This window comes from Phalacrocorax carbo, chromosome 3, assembly GCF_963921805.1.
Source record: "Phalacrocorax carbo chromosome 3, bPhaCar2.1, whole genome shotgun sequence".
Lineage (NCBI taxonomy): Eukaryota > Metazoa > Chordata > Aves > Suliformes > Phalacrocoracidae > Phalacrocorax > Phalacrocorax carbo.
Window position 1 is genome coordinate 125,202,640 of NC_087515.1, and position 16,524 is coordinate 125,219,163.

Here is a 16,524-nt window from a genome sequence, read left to right on the forward strand (position 1 = left end):
TATGCCAGTCCCACAGGGGTATTACAGACCTAAATTTCACTGATGCTTCTACTGTATCCAGAGAACTTACAAGGAGGTGTCAGGTTTGTGTAAGGTAGAAAATAAATGCAATTATCCTCAGTAAATAAAAGGAGAATGTATTAAAAACAGGAAGAAAAGGTTGCATGATAGCTAAACCCTACAGCGTGAAACTTCCTAACCCTTCGGTACATCAGAATTACACCACTGAGTAAAAGTAAGCAGAACAGGGACTCCACCAGTTACGCTGACATAAAATAGGATACACAAAGACATTTCTTTCATGCAAGCTTAAGATCTTTTTGTGTCTCTTTAGACACCAGCATGGAAGTCATATTGGGAACTCTGAATTATAATTAAGGATTTCATGAGACACAGAATGGTTATTCTTCTGGCCAACCTTGAAGCCATGCTAAAGGGGAAGAAAAAAAATGAGAAAGACTCACTTTAGGATTTGCACAAGATCACTGGAGGGTGGATCCCTGCCTGCACGACTGTGAACACAAAGGCACCTGTCCTGAAGAATCCAATATTGCCTGGGATGCCAACCTGCTTTCATGTTGTAATATCCTAACATCTGGAATCCTCATAGTTTTATGTTTAACTATAAATATCAGCTGAGATTAAAGACCCATATAGCAAGTTGCAATCTTTGGGTTAACTTGGGAAGTGAGAGTCATATTCTCCCCTCTAACAAGGGAAAAAACTCTTCTGCAAGTATAGATACTGGCAGACAGTTTTCCTGATGACCATTTCCTTTCTTCATTTCCCTCCCCACATTTCCATGGCTCCAGCTATAGTTCCATCATAACCCTTCTCTTATGAGGCAGGAAAAAAGAAAACGGCTTGTTAAGTTACTGATGCTCAGTATCTGGCTGCACAGAGACAAGCAAATATCTACTTGTTTCTGCTTTTCTTAGTCACTTTTACACTAAGTTGGGTCACTGACCCTGGTAACTATCTAATATTCAGGTTAACTTATTTGTCCCCCAAGGACGAATACTGGGCCCCATGCTGTTCCACATCCTCATAAACGACCTGGATGATGGGACTGAAAGCACACTCGCCAAGTTTGCCAATGACACTAAACTGGGCGGTCAGATGGACACATCTGAAGGGAGGCCTGCCCGTCTTACAGAGAGACCTGGACAGGCTGGAAGAGTGGGCTAGCAAGAACAGTATGAAGTTTAGCAAAGACAAGTACAAAGTCCTGCACCTCTAACCAAAGAGCCCAGTACAGGTGACGATCTCAGTAAAGCTTTTGGTACTGTCTCTCACAGCACCCTCCTGGACAAAATGTCCAGCACACAGCTGGATAAACACCTAATGCAGTGGGTGAGCAATGGGCTGATGGGTCGGGCTCAAAGGGTCACAGTGAAAGGGGTTACGTCGGGCTGGTGGCCAGTCACTAGTGGGGTTCCACAGGGATCCATCTTGCAGACCTGTCCAGGCTACCGTAGGGCTGGTACCCTTTAATGTCGTCATAAATGACTTGGATGCAGGACTGGAAGGAATACTAATCAAGTTTACTAACGAGAGAAAACTGGGAGGAGCTGTTGGTGCTCCCGAGGGTGGCGAGGCCCTGCAGAGGGGTCTGGACCCACCGCAGAGCTGGGCAATCACCAGCCCTATGGAGTTTAACAAGGGCAAGCGCCGGGTTTTGCCCCTGGGGCAGGGCAGCCCCGGCTGTACAGACGCCTGGGGAGCGAGGGGCTGGGGAGCAGCTCCCCAGGGAGGGACCGGGGGGCTCTGGCCGACGGCAGGTTGAACACGAGCCACCAGCATGCCCTGGCAGCCAAGGGGGCAGCCGTGCCCTGGGGGGCACCGAGCCCTGCATCGCAGCCGGGCGAGGGGGGGGGATTGTCCTGCTCTGCCCCGCGCTGGGGCGGCCTCACCCCGAGCGCTGTGGGCAGCGTTGGGCGCCGCAGGACATTGCGGGTATAAAGGTACTGGAGGGTGTCCCGAGGGGGCCGTGGGGCTGGGGAAGGGTTTAGAGGGGAAACCGTACGAGGAGCAGCTGGAGTCCCTTGGGTTGTTCAGCTGGAGCAGAGGAGGCCGAGGGCAGCCTCATGGCGCTCGGCAGCTCCCTCCCGAGGGCAGGAGGAGGGGCAGGGCTGGTCTCTGCTCTCTGGTGCCCAACGCCAGGCCCCGAGGGAACGGCAGGGAGATGTGCCAGGGGAGGGTGAGGCTGGGCATTAGGGGAAGGTCCTTCCCCCAGAGGGTGGTGGAGCCCTGGCACAGGCTCCCCAGGGAGGCATCACGGCACCAGCCTGGCGATATTCAAGCAGCACTTGGCCAAGGCCCTCAGAGACACGGTGTGAATTTGGGGTGTCCTGTGCAGGGACAGGAGTTGGACTTAATGATCCTTGTGGGTCCCTCCCAGCTCAGGCCATTCTATTATTCCATAACTCTATGATCTGTGTGGCCAGGGAGAAGCCTTGCTAAAAAGGGCCTGGGGTCCTGGTGGACAACAAGTTGAATACGAGTCAGCAGTTTTGTGAGCATATGAACAGTTGTTTTATGAGCATATGAAAAATAAGAAACATGAGAGTTGGAAAAGTTTCCACCAAGGGAAGAAAACAAACTTAGGCATCTCTGGGAGCTGGCTATGGTTGGGTTGCAGACATTGTCATGAGGCAGTATGATAACAGAGTCCTGTAAGTATTGCAGATAGCCAGCAAACGGCTCCTTCATGGAATAGGGGTTTTAACCTGGACACAGAAATCAGCTGAGTGCACAGACTGTTCACTTATCCTTCATTCCTCAGCTAGGCACACTCATGTTTATAGCTAATTCTGCTGTACAACTTGTGATTCTCATATTTCCTGTATCGTGATACCATTTAGTGCTCCAGGCCTGGCCTCAAGCTCTTTTCTAAGAGGTTTCATATAGAGATGAGTTTTGGGAGAAAAACATTTTGTCATCCAAAAATGGCAGCTCAAAGAGATTAAAATAATTACAAATTCATGTTAAACTCATTAAATTGTTTTGGATAATTTGAAAAATGATATTGTGAAAATTTCTCATAAATTATTTGGGGGGAGGGTTTGGAAAACATTTCATTCTAAACTTGTGTGGTATTATATTTAAAATTAAAAAAGTTCTCTTAGAATAAAAAATGATTATGCTTTGTTTGACTCAAAACTACTTTTATTGTTGCTCCTTTTTCTTTTCTTAGAATAATAATCATAACAAAAATCTTGGCTCTGTTGCCTCTTCGGTTTTTTTTTCTGAATTCTATGGTTTATCTGGAAAACTAAAACTTCAGTTTTACGTGAACAACTCTGCTTCTACAGAAAGCCACAATAAAATGACCTAGTCTATGACCCAAAGTGCTAACACAGGAGGTGAAAGATCAGGCACACAGGAAGACAAGAGAAAAAATAAGTGGGTACATTATTAAATATACATTGCATGGCTTGCTACTGCCCATCTGCAGTGGGCAGGACTCAGTAAGTTAATCGGTCCAGCCTTGCCTATTGCGTACATGCACACACATATAAACAAGTAATATAAGTATTCTCTATTGATGGCACCTTCAATAAAAGATATCATATAAATTCAGAAATATTAATATCTTACTGAATGATCCACTGTGCCCCAGTTATGGCTCTCACAGGCTCTTCCCTACAGTATTCTTCTGGAAAAACTTCTTGGCTTTCGTGTCCCTGATGTACATTGAGTGTTTTGTTTTCCTCCCCCTGGAGTAATCAGAATATCTAGAAATGGCTGAGGGCCAATAACTTCAAGCTGACTGTCCAAGTGGGAAGCTTAAAGTGAGAATATACATGCATATGGATGAAGGTACAATTAAAAGGATGTGGGAAGACAGAGCTTTTGAGTCTCAAATCAACGTGTCGCTGAACTGTGGAAGAGGCAAGGATGTTGTGTAGCTACCTGAAAAGACTATCTATCTCCTGTTTCTGTGCTTAGTCAGGCTAGCAGCACTAACCACGGTGTTGCAGTGCTTTGATAAAGCTGCTGGAGGTGGTCAGAATTACTCAGGTTTAACAGGGTACCAGGTGGATGTGCAGATGAGAGGATTAGCAGGTGGGTTTTGACCACCCAGATAACATAGGTACCAAATGCTCATATGGATTCAGAAAGGTAGAACTCCAAGGGCCCAATTCTGCTCAACAGCATCATAACACCACCATCTTCACTGGCCTGGAAGCACTTGCACGCCAAGGGGAAGTGTGGCCCCACAGCTTTATGGCAGTGGGAAAGGTGAGCATTTTCTCCTATTTTCTAGCATCGGAGCCTGCATTGCACTGTGCAAAATGTTCAGTGCTACAACTTTCAAGAGGGAGAAGGAGGGGGGAGAGAAGGGAAGATGACGACCATGAATTCACCTTAGCATCAAGCTGTGCCTTTCCAAATGTCAACCTCAAGATGAAAGGAACTGCAGGTCACAATGAGAAATACAGAGGAATTAAAAACACAGTTGTGAAGGGAGGGGGAAAAATCCTCGTTCATATTTGGGCAGCAAGAAGAAAACAGAGCAATTTTGTTATAGCCTCAGAGGCAGGCAGCATTTACCATATGCTGTCGCCTCCATTACTCAAGGAGATAAACCCTGTGGAGTGTAGGTTGCACTGCCAGTGCAGTTTAGATGGTGGGGATTCTTGGCATGTGTATGACTGTGCCAGGGTGTGCTAAAAAAGATGCGAATCGAAATAAAATCCAGGTTCTGTATGCAAAAGTATGTATAGATTAATATGCAGGTGCTAAGTGGTAATACTGCTAAGGTATTAGCACTTGCATGTGATTCATAATCAGGGCAGAAAAGGTAGAGTAAAAATCAGTGTGTTTGCATCTAGACAACACATTAATCAGCCTTGTAAGCAGCCGGTTAGAGCGGGATCCTTAGAGGAAAAGCCTTTACTGGATACACATTAGGCATTTTGTTTAAAGATTAAAGTTCTTCTCGTGTTTAATCTGTTTTAGAGTGGGATGGAAAACAGGATTAATTACAGTCCCTTCCATCAGTCTCCCATACCGCTGGAGTCACAAATGATGCGCCTTTTCAGCAAAATGGCCGCCATCAGCAGCAGGCACAGGAAACGCTAATTGTAATTAAAGAGTTTATTTGGAATCAGAGAGCAGAGTTTTAATCAGGATGAGAATGGAGCCTTGCTGTGTGAACCTTCAGAAAGTGGTTACCGAGCAGAATGGGCCTTTTTAAACCAGAGAGAGGGGTCTTTAAACTTCTGGAGTGGGTTTTCAGCTTGATTATCTCCTCAGTGGGATATGGATGAAAATCCTCTCCGGGCCAATTATTGTTATTATTTTGCACTTAAATAGCACTTACATGGTATGTCTTACTTAATGATCTCAGAGGAGGTAAGTTCTGCTCTGGTCTTAAAATTAATGATTTAAACCCTAAAGGGGCTAAGGATGCCAGGTGACTTGATTATGTAAGAAGGCGGAGAGGCACTGGGGGACACAGAAATGTACAATGAGGCCTCCCAGACTTCTACACTGTAATCCACTACATCCATCCTGGAAAGGTATCATACAATCTGGGACCACCACCATCTCAACCTCAGGTGTTGGTCTCAATGAAAGCCTGGTGTAACCCCCCATCTCATAGGTCAAATGTATGCATGACTTTGCAAACACTCCAGAGAGCAGAGGTACTTACCGGCTTGCAAATAGAACTGTGTCCATTCAAATTCTGACTTTGGGAAAACAGAAACAGGTGGTTCTAGGTCCAGGATACCTCCATCCAAATCCTTGAAAAGGGCCTTTCTTGAGCCTTTGCATTTCTTTTCAGAGAACATGGTGTCTTCAGAGGTCAGTACACTGACAGGCAGGAGAGGCAAAGTTATGGTGAAGAAGAGAGCAAAAGAAAAATACTGTGCTGTAGTTTGCAATTTATTTACACCAGCAACAAACACTTCTGCACATACATATAATGTCTTGGTATTTACTATGTGAATTTACATGGCCAAGAAAAGAAAAAAATGTAAAATAAGCAAAAATAAATGGAACCTAAGCATATCAGTCAAGGTTTGGAATAGTCTGTAAAAAAATTCTGTAGCAATTTTTACATTGTGGCATGTTTGCATCCAAACTGCCAAAAAAGACAAATCAGCATCCTCCCTCTCCAAATGTTGGCTGGGTTTGGACAGAGAAAATAATCTTATTTCCAGAATAACTTCTATCCCCAAATCTCCTTCTCCCTGGGATTTACGTGGACCAGTCTTGGTCCTTAGAGCCAGCTATAAAGTTGCAGCTGAATACCTCTGGTTCCCTCTTGGATTTCCTGATTTGAGGAACTGCAGTGATGCAACTATCAGTATCCATATGCCATTAATTTTTGACCAATGACAGATGAAGCCTGTAGCTGCTGAGTGAAAGGGAAATGTGTACTGACTGCTATCACACCAAGCGACCAGGAATATCTCTGCTGCAGTATGCAGTGATGATATGGTGAAGACATTGCTCTTCATATCTACCGGGTGATGGACTAGTTATTTTTTGCTTACAGATTGGTGTGTGGTTTACATAGTATTTTGTTAAAAAGCACTGGCTGCCCAGCAGTACCTGTTTGCCTTGTCCTGACCATTGCACTCTGGAATGGGGGAGCCCTCCGAAGGGTCAGAAAATTGCACCTTCCCACGGGCAACCAAGCTTATGCAGGAGAAAGCATGAAGGAAGGTGAAGTGGTGGAAAGTATGAGAGAGGGAGCCAGTAGGGAGCACACATTTTAAACAGAGAAAGTTCTGATAGGAATTCAGAGAAGTTTGTTGCTGGTCAAGGAGCCACTTAACATTGCTAGAGTAGAAGCAAACTTGAAAGCAAAACCCATTCTAATAGGACACAGCGCAAAAGGATTAATGTGTTTATAAACCTCTTTTGTTTGTTAGTTTTTTTGCTTTCATATGCAGGTGTTTGGAACTGGATCTAAAAAGATTATTGTCCTAATTTCTGTTCTAATAAAAAAACCTGGGTTTGGAGATTCAATGTAATTTTGGTGGTTTTGATGGGCTTAAAGTGAAGTATACATGGATCTCACCTCAAAGCTACGCCTGAGCTAGGGTTTCATCACCCAATCACAAATAACTAGTAGTAAGTTATTACTCAACCAGTACTGTCTCCCAGACAATGAATAGCTATTTCTCTCTTTCTAATGACAGGTTCAGATCCTAAAAATAGAATTAAACCATACTTTGAAAATAAGACTAGTAAGGGAAGAGAGTTACAGAGCGTTAGTCCAAAATAGAACAAAGCTCTTTTTGAATGGCATGATAATGTACCTCAGCAAAATACCTATAACTTTCAAATACATTTACCCAATTTTATCATCAGTATACTCGCAGGAGGAAATTTTAAGTTGAAACAGCCAGAAAAACCTACAAAATTATACGTAGATCATTAAAGGCTGGCTTCCACCTGCAGCAGGGCAGGTTTGTTGGAGGGGAACTCACCTCACTTGAGAGTTACATAGGACAGTTGAGATGAATCATTTCCTAGGCAAGGGTCTCTATTGACTAAAGATTGAGTTTAGTGTCTTCTTTAGATTACATGTCTAATTTCTGGATAACTGAAGTGTAGTGAGCTGAATCTAATGTTGAGGATCTTAAGTACTTTTAACCGCATTTTGACTAAAGGTTTAACAAATCTTAAAGGAACTAGCCAACGGGCCATATCACTCCTATTACAAAATATAATGAGATATAATTACTTGTAATTCAGCCAAGTCCATGGAAATATCTACAGATTGCTACATGGATATACATTAATTCTTGGAGAAAACTAAGAATTTCTTGGGCTCGTGTTGGAAAAACCCAATTATTGACATTTTGAAGGCAGCAAACAGATATAGGCAGAGATTTACAATAAGGGCAGAAAAACAAATGGCCCAATGCCCCCAGCCAACACAACTCAAAAGACGTGGAGAACAAAGATACCTCCTCTGATCCTGATGTCTAATTGAATTCTTGAACATCTCTCAGAAGATCCAGCATTTTGGCTGGTTAGGTCTACCAGTGGTATAAGCAAAGTCTTGCCATATTCCCTGATGTTTCTCCTCTCTTGCTCTAAGGCAATGCTCACCTTCTCTCTGACAGGACATATCCATCAAGATATCCCTTCAGGATGCTGAAGCAGAACAATGCAGCTACAGCCTGGATCAAGCTCAGCAGTTGCAAAGGTGGATTAAATATATGCACGCAGATAATGCACAAGGAGCGCTGAGAGAAGTAACCTCTCTCAGAGGTTTACTAGACTACTAAGAAAGCATTCAGGAATCCAAGTGCATTCATCATGCTTGAAAATCACCAGCTCTTGCAGTGGACCGTGTGTTCAGCAGCTCACTAATAGCATAATATTGTGGGATGGATACGAGAGTGAAACATAATGTGAGCTGACAATCTGGACAGGTCTCAGAAATCTACACACAAACTAATGCCCAGAGCAAAAAGCAAAAATGTAGAATAAAATAAAAATTCTGGCAGAAGGCTGGAGGGGCTCTAAACATAGCAGTGTGGGACACATCCAATTATTTTTGACTGGCAAGTGGAGTCCATGCTGGATTTTTTTGCTACTTCAAGGCTTTCCTGACATAGCCTCTGTATTGTGTTCACTGGTTATAATAAATAAATAGGCATGTGGTTTCCATTGGAGGTGGTATGTTTAAACTACTGAAACCAGTAGTGACTTAAGGTTACAGATGAAGCCCTCCCCTCCCTCCTCCATGTTCCCCCACACATAGATGATATTCTCCCTGGGCAGCAGCAGCAGTTCTGGCAATCATCTGACATCTCACAGCCTGCCTGGTACTGATCAACGTTTCTGATGTGATCTCGCAGGCAAAAATCAAGCTCCGCTTCTCCGACCAAAAGGACATTCCCTGTCTCAGGGTTTTTTGCTGGAAGCCCTGACATTTTCTGAAGCCTGGGGCTGAGAAGTCTGAGATGCTCAGGATGGAGTTTTAAGAAATGGGATATGTGAGCCTTGTTTTGTTATACAAATGTCAGTAAAAAGGGAAATCCAAGAGGTTTGGTCTGGAGATGTACCTTGATGGAATCTGAACCTCAAATTTTAAAAAATTACCCTAAACTAAGTTTGGGATTTGGGTTTTTTTCTTTCCTTTTTTTCTTTTTTTCTGGATTTGAGGTTGTTTTGTGTGTGTTTGTTTGATGTCTGAGCTTGTTCATTTTTGCCAGACAGGAGCAGTACAAGAGCAGAGACAGAGACAAAGAATGGGACTGCTGTGCAGCTAGACATCCAGTCTAATCCAATTGCTTAAACTCTTTGACAGTACAATACAAGGCAATACGAAAAGACAGCAGATAAAGAGGTGAGGATAGTCCTAAAAATGTAGGTGCTTTTATATATTTTTGCACAAACCATTAAAAAAGAGAGTGCAAAATGAAACATATTACCTTGTTGGATGAAAGTAGAACTTGTCGTTCTCATTGACATGTAACATCCTTGATCTCTCCGCTGTGATAAGAGGCGTGATGCCTAAATGGTCAGCATTTGACATGATGCAGACATCCCTGTCTTCACTGTAGCAGCTCTTTGTAAAACCAGTAAAGATGACTTCTGCCAGGGATTAAGAGATCAAGCGAGGAGAAGTGGTTAGAGGAGTGTCAGAACTAGAGAGGGAAAGGCTCTGTTCTATGACATTTTCAATGTTAAATTGCTCCCCTATATATATATATACACACACAAATAATTTTTAAATCAGACTAATAGCATTGATCGTAGATCTTCAGTTGGCTTTAAAATATTCCATAGCCATTCTATCTTAAGTTGACGCAAACCAAGTCATATCCATAGGAAACGAAATAAAAGGAAATAGTGAGCAAGAAACAAAAGCAGGAGTGATTAATAAGTTTTCATTTGAATCAGTAAGAACCAGTTTAATGACAACCTGACTTGGATGGTTAATATAGGATGAGCTGTGCCTGGTGACACATGCTTGGCTGTGGCACTGAACCCTTGTGGATCTACAAAGTCCCTACAAAGTGCCACAAATTTTCTGTGACACCCTGGGCAAGTGTATTTGTCTTTCTCTGTCTCCCTTATTCTTCAGTAAAAAAGAAGATAATGTATTTTCTTACAGAAGTAGATAGCACTGAGGGATAAAGAGATGAAAAACTGTGAAGTATTTAGATCCCACCATGGCAACCAGCTAAGTTCTGATGTATGCAAATATTACTCTGGGGACTGTAAAATACATTTGAACCAAAGACATGGGATACATAACTGACTTTTATATCTCTGTGCAATCCCTTATAACAGTAAAAGCCATCACTGTTTCTGTCCAGCTGTAGTCATTATGTTCTGCGTAAATTCTGTGTTTTTTACATTTCTATGCAAAGTGTGCTATTAACTTCTCGAAGTTGGTATCTTTATTTAGCTAGAGCTAACCGTAAATCAGAGAGATGAATCAAGTAGAAAAATAGATAGCACAAAGATCAGGCATGTTTGGGGTAAAATATATATATTAGGACACGACATAATTATATAATTCAGAAAGTGGAAAATACCAAATACATTTTTTTAATTAAACTGCATTGAACTGAAGAAGTTTTCTGTTATTAATCCCACGGAGGCTTGGATTTCCCCACCACATCCATTTGTGGGTGTGGAAGGCTGCAGCTTCAACTGAAAAAAACATCATTAGTCAAGAAAAAACAGTGACAGAATAGTCTGGCCAGAGGACATGGAAGACTGACCTTTCAGCTTCATGAGTCCCAGGACTTTTGAACAATGCCCGGTTTTGTGCCATGGGTTATCTGGCCTTTGGTTTGGAGCAGTGGTAAACGTAGGCCATAAAATCCCAATGCGGCCTCTTAGAGGGTAGTATGGTGGTCGATCCTTGGCTGTTAGATCAGCTGAGTGAGGCTTGATCCTATCTCTGATGCAGTCAAAAGTTGAACTTGTTGCGACAATGGCAGAATTTCTAAGTTCTATGAATCTTTTCCCTGTGTGGCGTTGTTTGTCACGGAGACAGTACACTACTGGCATGAGACCCACAGTGTTGTCCACCAGCACCACATTGTCCATGACGACGCTGCTTCCAAGGTGGAACATGACACCATAATCATAATTCTTATAGGACAGAAAACCTGTGATTCTAGTGCAGGTCTGAAATCCATCTCCCTGGTACAGATGAATACCATGGAGACTTGAATGGGCCACGTTTTCACTGCAATACTCTCCATCTGGCAAACACTCTTGGCCCCTGATATGGAAGCCAATTCGCTCAGATCCTGCCACAGCATTGCCACAGAGGGAGACACCAATGGCAAGGTTCACCTTGATGCCAGCAACCCAGTTTAATAAGCCTTCTGGTTGCCTGCTCAGAATAACAAGGTTCCTGTTGAGAGAATTATTTTGCCCTTCCAAATCAATGCCATGTCCAACTGTGTTGAACACCATGTTATCACGCAACAAGATCCAGTTGCTCATGACTGCTTTAATGCCAACTCCACAACTACCATTAATGCTGGAGGACACCACCGAGGACTGTTGGGATATATTCCTGAATTCAATGGCAGAAAGCTGAGGAGGCCCAAAGTTCAAAAATTCAGTATTTAAGAGTTGAAGGACACCTGCAATGAGATAACTGAAGTAAAATAAAAGCTTACAAAATTACCTAAGAACTGATAAGAATAACACCCATTTACACAGTGCTCAGGCATGTAATAGCAGGCAATCTTTGTCAGTGTATTGACAGTAATGGGTATTTGTTCACCAATATATATAAAGTTATAGTAAAACCCAACTAACCACAGAACAGCCCCTCCTAAAATATATTCCATTAGTGCTCATGTTTCATACATGGCGCGCAGTCGCAGTTTGATTAGAATTGCATAGCACATGTGAATGGATACATCTGTTGTTAGACAGTGCTTTCTTGCTCAGATCTGGTCTGGTTGATGAGGACAGGTGAATCTCAACTACCTTCAAACTCTGTCCCGCTGGAGTCTGTAAAATGTCCCACCAGCATCCTCCCAGTGCAAGCCACATCAGACTTGATCTGTACATTCCGTGTTAGGAGTCCAACCTCTGCAGCCAAAGGGATGTGTCTACCATCTTCTGTGTCATGGAAATGCCCTGGGGAGTTTCAAGAAGGAAAATGTGATAAGTGTCCATCATACCTATAAACCAGTGCTTTGAGGGACATAAAGCCTGACAGCTTATGCACAGTTTCTCTACAAAATCTGCACTGACATTCAGGTGTGTTTTTCCTCCAGCACAATCTATATGCATCAACACCAAATCAGAAAGGCCACCTGCCCATCAAATATTCACCATGCGCTTATATTTAACCAACATATTTCGCTTTTAGAAAAAGAAGGTGCTAAATATTTTCCCTGTGGTGTGCAAATGCCAAATCAATGAACCAATTCACACTTCATTTTTTCTAAACTACATGAGCTGGAGTTATTCTTCAGTACACTGCAGAGCTGGTCTCCGTGAAGTCTTGTTAGGCTCAGACCAATGACAATGTTAAAAAACAGTTTTCTACAGAGTCTTGGTTGTGTGTGTTTTCTAAACAAAGTCATTCTAAATGAGGCTTTGGAGAGAGTTTATGCAGATTTCTAGCTTGGAATAAATTTCAGGTGACTTTAGATATCTACAAATATGATTTAGTTATCCCAGCTGTTTTTCTGTACAGTGGAGAGCAATAGGCAATTCTCAAGTGCAATTTGTTATCTATTTTATAAATCTGCTTTAGGGGGAGATGAAATACAAGTGAGCAGTATGTATTTTTCTGCTTCGATTATCAAGGGAACTGAGAGTGACTAGCTCTTGTGTGAACATTTACTGCAGATACCTACATTTGCCCAGGTGAATCCCATTATTTACGTAGCTCTTAATTCTCCCATCAGATCTTTTCTTTTTCTTTTCCCCAGCTATATCTAACAACTGCTGCAGTTCTCAATGTGTATGTAATCATTTTGTCTCAGGATACATTTACTATATCTACATTAGCTAAGAAAATAGGTTAAGAACTGTTCTCTGGCCCTGCGACTGACTGGCAGGTTTCTTCCTTCCCTCACAAAAAAGAAAGGCCATGAGTAAACTACTGGAAATGGGGTCTAGACGTTCTGTCCTTTGAACTGCATATTTTTTAAAATGCAATTGTCGTACAAAATTGTGCCATGGAGGCTACTATCGATTAACACTATGAGTAACTGCGAACAGGGCTCAGCTCCAAGTGAAGCTGTGTTTACTAGCACAGGTATAGCCATTTAAAACACACAGTATTTGTGAACCTTTTTAACCGTCATACCAACATCTGTGCCTACTAGCTTGAATAAAGTGCATTTAAAAAATATTGCTATGCATAGGAAAAATCCCCATTTTGGAGCTTCAGAACTTGACCTGTTAATAACAATTATTTTATTTTTGTTAAAGAGATTATAATAAATTTACTTTATAGGCTGAAATAAAATTAAATTAATTATCAAAAGTGCATCTCTTTTTCCAGTTAAAGACAAATCCCATGTAATCTACATAGGAAACACAGCTATATACAGAGTTTATGTTTAGTTACATATTCGATTATAAATACCTTAGTTTTATGCTATGGAGGTGATAAAATTTTGCACTTGAAACTCAGTGAGCCTAATTGTTTTGCAAAATGGATTTTTAAATTTTTCAGGTTTTGACCCACCACAGAAATTGTGTAAACGACCTAAAAAACACTGCAGTTATTTTTTCCCTTTAAAATTTCAGTAACTTCTCTCTCTATTAACCAGTTCTACTTCAAACATGAAACACCAGGACGTTTTCCTAAATTTTCAGCACTTCATTAATTCTATTCCCAGAAATTCATGTTAGAATCAGCTATTCTGTGTAATTCTGAACATCACATTTGCAGTATCAAAATAATGAGGAAAAAAGCATATGGAGAAAGAAATAAAGATACCTCAATAAAGTAGAATTGATGTTGGTGCGATCTGAAATGAAAAGTCAATGCTTCAGATGAAAACCCTCAAATGGAAAGACAAATTCCTTACCAATATGCCTGTGCAGAAGGCGTTCATGAATTCTTATGCTATGACCATTGACTTCTTTAAGTGTAACTACTTCAGCTTGGTGGGCTTCATAAGAGGAAGAGCTAATCACAATACCTCCACCATGATTCCAATCCACTTCATCCTCCACAAAAATCCTGTAACGCCAAGATATTAAGTCAATGTCATTAAATTTACAGAAGTTATACTCATAGATTTCCTAAAAAATGAATGGCAGTCTTGCCTAGGCAGACCTCAGAAAGAATCCGCTGGCAAAGCTCTAGGAAAAGCCCCTTTAGGGCTTTCTCAAAAACAGAGATTAACAAGCTGTAGAGTTCCAGTACAGAGTTGCAGGGCTCAAGTAAGTTTCCTACCAAAGATGCGTCAGACCATTTCTGGTGCCAGAAATATCCTACATAGCTGAAAGTCAGCTTTGGGCTTAGACACCAAAATGTAGGTGTCCACGTGTAGGAGTATGTCTGTGCACACTTGGCATTTAAGCTTCCAGTATAGTCGATTGGTACAGTCAGTAGTGTGTGGAAGACAATTCATGTCTCCCTGAATTGGGCATGTGGAGCAGGATTTGATTGCCTAAACGTGAGCACCTGTTGCTGTTTGAGATGTCCCAGGATATCTAAGACATCTGCTGGTAGATACGATAGGACTTGGTCATGGAGAGTGCCTGGAGACAGAGGTATAAGCCATGGAGGGGATTCAAAGACATCTCAGATGAGCCTAAAGGCACCTCAGCTGAGCCCAAAAACTCTGGTTAGGTACCTGGACCCTCTCCTTGGAAGCTGAATAGCCCTCTCGGCTCCAGCACCTACAACTCCACTGGCTTGAATGGGAGCTTGATCACCTTTTTTAACATTTCACACAGACCCCTACATTTGTCTGTTTTAATCTTGAACTGAAGAAGTCCCTTTGCATTCAAAGCTATATTTGTAGCTCAGGAATTTTTTAGCTTTATATACAGCAAATAAAAGCATTTAATAAAACAAAAATTAATAATCATCAGTGTTTATATATATTTGATAAACACCCAAAGGGTGACTGGTGCTGGCCACGGCATGCTCTACACTCCTCAGGCAATTGTTGAGGCAAGAGACCATTGAATGGATTCAGAGAATGCCTCACCATGCACTCAAATGTGACAGAAATGAAGGAAGGGAAGTCCTAAAGGGATGGAACTGGCAAGCTACGCCACCAAGTTTTCCTAGTGTCTCTTCTCACAGTATTTTTCAAAGATGAGTAGCCTTAAGATGAGTACTTCCTGCCTCAGCACCCGTGAACACTCAGTAGAGAAGTTTATCAAAACTTTTTTTTTTTTTTTTTTTTTTCTTAGAGGAAGCACTGGGCAGCTTCTGAAACAGCAGGAAAGTGTTAATGCGACTGAGAACTTTGTATTGTTCAAGGATAAATGCACTGGCAAAGAGGAAGCAGAACCACACAGAGTAAGAATAATTGTGGCATGTGTTTGGGATTTTTGACAGTTCACATGCAACCCATACTAGGTTAAACTTAAGTTGAATCTTAAGTCCGCTTCCAGGCATACAAACCAATAATAATTCACATCTTGTGGACCCAAATATAACTCTTTTGACTCTTGCATTTCAAAGTCTAATGAGAGGAATCAGTAAATAGAAGAGAGCATCTAAGATGTCAATCTGTTGAAATACTAATTTAGGTTTTCGCTGTAAGTAAATAAACAATTCCTTTTTAAAAAAATCTTTCTTTTTGAAAGCATAAGTCCTTCCCTAACTCATGTTCTGATTCATGCTGGAAAATATATACAGCAGTTTCTCTCAGTCAATAAAAATGCCACTTCCTTCAGCTTTCATATTCTAGCACTGACTTGCCTATTTCCTGTACCTAACCACATTAACTCTTAGCTGGACATTAGTAAACTTTTAATGATAAATACCTTTTATTTTTCTTTTCTTTTCTTTTCTTTTAACAATGGAAACAACTGTTTGTGCCATATTTAAGGTGGATGAATGATCTCCAAATACTTGTATCTTAGCACCTCATGATGTTTCATATGAAACATCTGGGCAGCAGACCAATACTAGCCTGGTTCCACTTCATCCAAGTATTTAACTGGCATGCTTCAGTCAAGAATCTGCTTATTCTGAACTGCCATCATAATCAGGGAAAAAGAAAAGTTTCCAGAGGATGAAACTAATGTTGCATGGTTTGAATCAACATCTGGAAGTATCTGTCTCCCCACTGACTATACAACAATCCTAAACAATTAATCTACACTAGACACTCAACTTTGTGAGAGATAACAACAAATGAATCCTACTTGTGCGGCTCTTGTGCCTCCAATGCACATCTCTACAATGAGTTTACAAATAATAATTCCTTCCCTAAATGCTGATATTTTACCTCTACTCAGATGAGAGCTCTTCCAATTACTTTTTTTTAAGCCTAATAGATTTTTTTTCTTTGAATACTTGTATTTCGGTTTAAAATTAAGCACTTGGAAGAATTACAGAAAAAAGTGATGAAAATT

At 41.5% G+C, this 16,524-nt stretch overlaps 1 protein-coding gene across 9 annotated transcripts in view; it reads right to left on the minus strand.

Moving 5' to 3' along the window:
- The window catches only part of PKHD1 (PKHD1 ciliary IPT domain containing fibrocystin/polyductin), a 277,474-nt gene that overhangs the window by 75,721 nt on the left and 185,229 nt on the right, over nt 1-16,524 (minus strand). For 8 of the 9 annotated variants that reach the window (XM_064448230.1, XM_064448231.1, XM_064448232.1 and 5 more), the window contains 5 exons: nt 14,010-14,164; nt 11,944-12,096; nt 10,713-11,591; nt 9,411-9,573; nt 5,663-5,823 (listed from right to left, as the gene is read on the minus strand). In XM_064448230.1, coding sequence (XP_064304300.1) covers nt 5,663-5,823; nt 9,411-9,573; nt 10,713-11,591; nt 11,944-12,096; nt 14,010-14,164 — 1,511 coding nt within the window. Of the gene's footprint in view, nt 1-4,370; nt 4,421-5,662; nt 5,824-9,410; nt 9,574-10,712; nt 11,592-11,943; nt 12,097-14,009; nt 14,165-16,524 lie in introns of all 9 variants that reach the window. The other variant, XM_064448234.1, reaches the window with a different exon arrangement.